At 42.8% G+C, this 7846-nt stretch overlaps 1 protein-coding gene across 1 annotated transcript in view; it reads left to right on the forward strand.

Moving 5' to 3' along the window:
* LOC147661045 (leucine zipper transcription factor-like protein 1) overlaps nucleotides 1-4641 on the forward strand; it is a 393806-nt gene extending 389165 nt beyond the window's left edge. The window contains exon 10 of the mRNA XM_086951370.1: nucleotides 121-4641. Within this exon, the coding sequence (XP_086807496.1) occupies nucleotides 121-139 (19 nt within the window). The 3' untranslated portion in view covers nucleotides 140-4641. The remainder of the gene's footprint in view (nucleotides 1-120) is intronic.
* Nucleotides 4642-7846: the final 3205 nt, after the last annotated feature.

Genomic DNA, 7846 nt, shown 5'->3' on the forward strand with positions numbered 1-7846 from the left:
GTAGATGAAGTAAGTTGTGCCTTGGCAAATAACAGGCCTGGGCAGCACGTCACTTTAACATTTTTTAAATTGTAACATTTGCCACCTAATTATGCTTATTTGATTTCTGCTTTGTTTTAGATACGAACCTGAGGATTGAAGTAAAGGAAGTTACCTGTTTTACGAAGCTGCCATATAAAGGATCCCAAGATTGCTGAGTTTGCGGCACGCTTCTTGGGATTCTATTTTCTTTTATATTCCTGTTATTCAAACCTTAAAGCCTAACTTGTGTTCATAAAAATGTACTTTTTATTCAACCTTACAAAAAAAAGTATGAAGCACGATTTGATAATTCTATTAAACCTGAATGCTATCAGAATTACAATCGCTGGATTAAAAAAATGCACCTAATAATATTTATTTTTGCTAACAAAAACGGAAATTTATCGGGAAAAATATTTTGTCATGTATAATTCTGAAAATGCAAGTCGTCACATTCAGTGCTTGGTATAGAAAGTTTCCTAGTGACAAATTTGTTTCAGAATGTGCACCGAAGCAAATGTTTTTTTTTACAGGATGCATTTCTTTTTAGTGCTTCCATGCACCTGTGAAGCCAAGGCTTTGTGAAAACTAGCTATTCTGTACTCTGAAACTCCATAGTGCATGTACAAACAACATTATCACCCTTAGGATAGCAATAAATTAATTCAAAACATTTATTCGTTTTAGAATATCTAGGAAATCAAACATTATCGTGTGGATACCTAAAAAAGAAAGGAATATTTAAATTCCTACCATATATTTTCAAATACGCTGGTAGAGGTGATATGTTTTGTCGGACCATGACGGATAAATTGAACGCTTTCTGCAGAGAAGGTTGAGAAAGCAAGTCCTGGAAATTGTGTCTACTGAAACCAGAAAGATGCCCGACTTTCTATCTCTTTAATATAATAGCAAAAAAGAATATGCGGGAGTTTAAATGTTATAGTTCACTCGCTTTGTTAGTATAAGCACGTATTGTTAAGGGTACATTTATAATGGTTTCCCGTCCATTACTCTCATAATTATATACCGATAATGCACAAAGAAGTGTAACTGAAGCGTCATGTTTGCTCTGGTGGTGGGATAAGTTGTTCAGTTCCCACAGAAACATTGTGAACTCTGCAGTGCTTACATAGTAGAAACTGTAGTAGGAAAAGACTTCCACTTGTAGTGGACGACCTCTTGTGCAGTCAGACGCTTCAGGAAATGTTCACTCAAACTTGTATTTGTGCTGAAAACTGCTGCGAACAAGGACACGTCAAACTGAGCGAGTTGCAAAGTTTGGCAGTTTCCAGCACTTCTTACTAGGTTTTGGCGTTCTTGTTTGGGGCCTGTTATTGTGTGCAGGAGCGACTGAAAGAGTTTGCATAGACTGTTTTGAGACATGGAACAAAGTGTATTGAATGTTAGAGCATAGTTTTTACGCATGCTCTTCACAAGCTGGATTTACCATTATCCGCACACGTGGGTTCTTCTCCTAAAGCACACAGCCTAGAAAACCTACTGGTAGCTTAATGCAGAGATTTGCATTTTTACAGATTTTATACATGTATGGACACAGGCTTTTATGGCCCCAAAGAAGATCCTTAAAAAACAGATGTAAGGAAACGGTGTAGACTGGCGCAGCTAATCCCATCCTGTAATTGCCTGCTCACGAAACGCCTTTGATCCGAGTTTGGACATTACTGCCCCAAAAGTACATTGGTGGTTTTTGTTTGAATCGCAGCGGTAATCGTTGCATACATCTCCTTTCGATACCAGTGGGCCAAAGTGTTTTGCCAGGAACATTAACGATTTCACACATATTTATATGTTTAGGTCTATTAGTTGTTTAATGTGGAAGGGATTAGTGTTTCTTGAACTGCATATTTTCCATTGTACATTTCGTCCTCGACTGGTACTTGACTGCTGAATAAATGCTGATGCAGTGCAGTGAAAAGTCGGATCCTATGTCCCTTCCTACATGCCTGCTGTTTAATGAGCAGACCAGTAACTGCAGGTTACCTTGACCAAAAATACTGCCGTCAGGCAACTTCAGTGGCACGTCATATGTAACAGTAATCTTTTTTATTTTTTTTAAAACCCTTTCTGTCGTTCTGCCAATAATTTTCTGAAACATGTGGCATAAAGTTTTTCTATCATACCAGACAATCAACCCCATATCTGCAAATTGTTTTTATACAGCCCTAGAAAAGGGGAAATAATTTAATTACCTTAACTTGCGATTTTGTTTTGATTAATGTTTGTCTATCTTTAATGCTTGTGTCCGTGGAGCTATAAATACTTGATTTGTAAAATTTCAAAAACAATTTTTTACTTTTTGTCTAATTTCTCAAGCGGTTAAGATACCAGGTATATGATTCAGTGCTGAACCCACAGTTATCTTCATGAGTCTTAAGTACCAAGCAAACACATTTTGTTGGTTAAAAAAAAACTACTGTAGGATATCCAAGAGCTTCTGTGCTGAAATTAAATAGTGCTATGAGAAGGCTTATGGAACCCTAAAAATAGTTTGGTTACAAAGTACATAGGGCCCAAAAGGAGGACGGTCTGCAAAAGACAGCATATTGAATGCCATACATGTCATAGAGAAACATCAGACCAGTTCTTGTCAGGCAGCGATTGTGTGGCTTACTGTCATTGTTTTTCTGTGACAAATGCATATTGTGAAATCCTTCTTGTGATATTGCTCAAGCCTGCATTTATATCAAAGCAATACGAAAGAAGTATGGAGGATTGTAGTAAAAGATCTTCACCATTGTAATCGTCTGTTCCATATTGTTGCAACTTGATTTAAGGTTGCACTGAGTCTTACACATTTTATTTTATATAAAAATTGTCATTTTCGATTCTTTTTAAATGTAGAACATATGTCAGAAGTGAGTTAGGCTCTGACTGGGCTGATCCTCTTTGGCTGTGTTTCTCTCTTTTATTTTATGTTGTTTGGAAACCCTGCATTACTCCTCAGCAGTCTTAAGGGACCATGGTTACCTATCAGTCATTAGATAGAAGACGCCACAGTATAGCACGGGGACAGGTTGTAGCGATTACTCGAGTGGGTATTGCTGAAGTGGGAGCATACATGTGGGGGTGGTTAAGTAAAGAACCTTTATCCCTTTGTATTTTTTTTATGTTGTCTAATTTTCAATGTTCTGAAATAGGACCACTTTTGAAGCTTGATATTAAATGTTTTGAAACCATATCTGGTTGTTATCTACAGCGCTCTGATATCCATGGGCAATGTTCACACTTTATAAAACTTGCAAAATAAATAAAATAGGCGCTCCTAGAAAAGTAGGGAATACATCATAGGTGGGAAAGACTTTGGTTCTATATCATAAAGTACTACTGAACCTAGATAACCTTTCAAGGGCGCTCAAAGATAGGAGACGTTAAATGGGCAGAAGAAAAATGTAATCGAACTTAGTAATAGATATAGATTGCTTAAAGCAGCAAACTAGTATTGGGAGGCTTGGGGTAATTGGGATTCCAGGTGAATATGTCCAATGTTTTTACCTGAGCTTCCACGGCACAACATAGTGTATCCTAATTGCTTACGTGACCTTCTGCCCATGAATGCCGGAGAACCATCTGTAATCACCCTCATTTGCTGCTGCTGGTAGGCCTACTCCACTGCTTTTCCTTTTGTTGGGTCAGAGCTGGGAAGTTAGATACTGTCTGGAGCAGATTTGCAAGGTGCATGCTAAGGGTGGGTTAGACACCAACGTAAGCATCAACTGTCAGCACAGGTTGATTCCCTATCAGGAGCTGCACATTCCTCAGATATTTAAACATGTCTTTGTCTGAATGCAGACTCCTCGTGGTCTTATTTCTGCTGCCATTTCGCAGTGTTCCAAGCGTGCTCAATTGAAATAATGGCTCATTGTCACATATATGATTAGCCTTTCCTCACTCTTCAGTACCACATTCCTCTTAAGAAAAGATTTCAGCTAATGACTTGCACATTTGTCATGTCACTCCATAATAAACCTATAGCAAAACAAATATGATTGATTTGAGTAGATAGAAATCGGTCACTCACTTAAAAAAAAACATTGTTACACGATTCTCTGAAGAAATTATTCGGAATCTAGGTATTTGGTAATGTTTGACATCCTCCTTCTTGAGTTTACGTAAGTATATAGAAGCCTAATTGGTCTTGCCGTTGACTAGAGGTTTTGTTGCTTTCTGTGAATTATTGCAGCAGTGGTCCCTTTCAAAAAATAGCAGATTTATTTCATCCTGCTTGACCATTATAACACTTACGGCAAAGCACTTCCAGCAACAAAAAAGTAATTCATTATAGTCTTCTTCTCGTCCCCACATTCGACTATGTGTTAAATTAATTTCTGTCCCTAGGTACATCTCGCCTGTTCTCACTTTTAGAATGATTTGAAACATGCTTAATCAGTCACTCTTTATCTTCCCCTGCTGTACACACGCATGCATCTGCGCTAAAACAAAATTACATTTATCATTTGTCATTTAGGCATTTCCACAGGTACATGTTTATTCATCTCTTATCGAATGCAGCTCACTGTGTCTCTTTATATGTGTTTTATTCCTCATTATCTTGAATTGCATCAGTAATAGCCAAATAAAATGTTTTAATTAATATTATGTTTGTCGTTATGTATTTAAACTTAAGGGGACTCAAAGATGTAATTGCATTCTTGTTTCTCAACAAATTTCAAAAGAAAAACATTTCGTAGCTGCTGTCAAGAAAAGAGGAGAGAAACTACATTTACACAGCTTTAAAAAAAATAAAGTAATAATCATGCTATTGGATTGCCCATTATATTATGTGCGTCACCAAACCAGAACTTGTTTCCTCTGCACCCTACTCCCTTAGTTCCTTTATTTTCCAGTATCGGATCTTTCATAGGTTCACTTGCTTGAGTCCCCTTCAGTCAATCAGAGCACAGGAAGGCTAATCCCTCTCCCTTTAAGGCCCACCATACCTCACATTCTGATGAATACATCTACCTACAGATTCCTCACCTGCAGAACAATTGGAGTGAATTGGGGAGAGGAGTTGGCCTAACAGCTAGGGCTGTCGACCTCAAATCTGGGGAACCAGGTTCAAGTCTCTGCAATGACGCCGAACATCCAGTGATTCTGGGCAAATCACAATCTCCCAGTGCCTAACAAAAATCAATGTGTCCTCATGTAACGCAACTGGTGCTATGTAAAGCTCTCTGATACCCGATACCGGGTCAAGTTCGCTGTAAATAAAACTCCGTAAAATATATTTTTTTAAATCCCCAGGTGTCATACTGGATCCGGAAAACGTAAGACTCAATGTTGCTGATAGAGAGCACTGGATGCAGTCAGCGCCGAAGGTGAGGTCAGGCGACGCCTCCAAGGCCCTAAACCAACCGCCCTGGCGCATCAACGTCATTTTTGCAGTGTGAATTTTTTCTAGATTACCATGCTGTGCATTATTCAGCCATCTTGTGGTTGGGTCCAGAATTTGTTTGTGTAGTAGTAGCCCTTCTTCTCTGCTTGTTTTTTGTTGTTTTCTTTTTTTGTAGGACATTGAGGGTCCCACCATTTGTTGTCTATTCCAGCCTCTCCTGATGTCGTACGCCTTCCCTGGGAGCTTCCACGCATGGTCGCCATCTTCAGATTCTTTTTTTCTGCCGTTGGCTCTGGAAGAATCGCTGAAGGCTCTTCAAGCATGGAAATGAAGAAAGTTTTCTTTAAAAGTTCCTTGAAGCAAGAACACGAGAGACTGCAGATAAACATCGGATTGGATCATTGAGTGTCTACATACTGGAGGAAGATTCGAGAATATCCAGGCAGGGGGCTTCCTGTTCCATTTGACATGGAAAAACACTGTTTTGTTTCTGTCCCAGGTGCCACCACAAGTTTGCGCGGAAGAATAGCCACCAAGTGTGCAACCTCTGTCTTCCATTAGACCACCAAAGCAACGACTGAGACGCCTGTGCAGTGTTATACCCCAAAACTCTGAAGGTAAGTGAGAAATAGAGCCAGGCACACTATACCATTCAGGGCCAGAAAGAAACTCTTTCGCTGAAAGATCTGGGGCTGTTGAGGAAGGAGGAGGATAATATTGCTGAGGTGGGCGAAGTAGAGGGCGTGGACTTCGAGATGAGGGTCATCGACGTTGAGAAGGAACATCGTAAGTCAAAAGATAAACAGACGCAGGTAATGCAGAAAAAACATGCTTGGGCGAGTCTCGTTCATTCGATTCTAAAACAACAAAAACTGCCTCTGCGTTGAATTTCATCGACCTAAAACAAGCAAAAGCCATAAGAACTCCTCGGGTTCCATTCAAAGGACAACACAAGTGGCAGAGCTTCAGAGAAGGCTGGGGCATCAAGAGACGACCGAATTTGAGAAACAGCAAAGAAGCCGTTTTGCAAGACCTCGATACCCAAAAGCTTGGCGTCAACTGCAGATGGTGATAGCAGTATATGACAGTCTTCTGGACACAAGGTAGGTTCCAAGAAACCAGCCAGGGTATGAAATTGCTAGTGCATTGGAGGATGGTAACAGCTGGGCCCTCTTTCCCCAAGCCTGTCCCGGTGAGGGGTCATACCCTCACACTACTGCTGGGTGTCAGGGTACTTCTAGCTGTCTGAATGCACCCAGGACCCATTTAGCAGAGGCATCTGAAAGAAACACATTAGTTGGATTCCTTAATAATAATAACCGCCAGGTATCAGACTAGATCTGGAAAGTTTTCGTCAGCAGTACCCCTGCGCTTCGGTAGACGTCGGTTGCGGCTCCGCGTTCGTCGTCGGCGTTGTGATGGTCGGGATGACGTCGCCGGAGTACTTAGACGCCGCCAGTTCTTTTGTCTGCACCAGAAAGCACAGATCAGGGAAGAGCGTACCCTTAGTCATTTTTTGACTAACTTTTGGAAATTTTTTGTCTATCTTTTTCGAGTTGACATCGACTCCTGGTGCCAGTAGGGATACCCAGTTTCAAGCTGTGTGACGCCTGTCACCGACTGATGTCGGTTACTGACCCCCACCGCCTGTGTCTCTACTGTTTAGGGGCTGACCACGGCGACAAGTCGTGCCCCAACTGCCGGGCCTTGACGTCAAAGGCTAGGCGGGAGCATTCCCGTAAGCTGCTCGAGATCCAGCGGTCAGCTCCGCGCCGCTCGAGGTCCCAGTCGAGGGATCGACTGCAGAGCTGGAGTCATCACCGCTCGTCGGGATCCTAGTCCTCACACTCCGGTAAGTCGAGGCATGGCAAAAAGAACTTGAAGAAACACCATCGTTCTTCGACCTCCCCTTGCGACTCAGCCCAGGGTTCAGGTGGCGCCGCCCTCACGGCTTCGGTGGAGCCCGCACAGTCGCATCCAGCCCCACACCCTCCCGTCCCTGGGCTCAATGCGACTCCAGAGCAGATTTGAGACTTCCTCGTGGCCATGAGGACTCTTTCTGCTGTCGGGCCCTACCGGCACGCTTTTGGGCCCTGTGGGTCCGATTGGGGGTTCAAGCCCTGTTTTGCCGGCTGCTTCGGCCCCGGCACGGCTGCCGACTACGGTCCCGGCACCGCATGACCCCGTGGGATCCAGGCCTGGATCCCAGGCGACGCCGGTTGACCTCACGACTCCAATGCCGGCGCCGACCCCCTCAGAGCCACCACTGGCGTTGTCCTCGGGTGACGCCAGCCCCGGTTTGAGCCTCGGCCAGGGCTCAACGTCGGATCGGCCTAATCTCCGATGCCAACTGGTGGCTTGTTCACCTACGCCCGGCTCCGTCATTTCTGCCTGTTTATCAGGACACGGATGAAGGGGCGGACTAGGAGGGGTCTGAGGACCCTCTGGCACAGCAGTGCCAGTTAA

The sequence above is a fragment of the Lissotriton vulgaris genome, unplaced genomic scaffold (assembly GCF_964263255.1).
Source record: "Lissotriton vulgaris unplaced genomic scaffold, aLisVul1.2 SCAFFOLD_803, whole genome shotgun sequence".
NCBI classification, from domain to species: Eukaryota; Metazoa; Chordata; class Amphibia; order Caudata; family Salamandridae; genus Lissotriton; species Lissotriton vulgaris.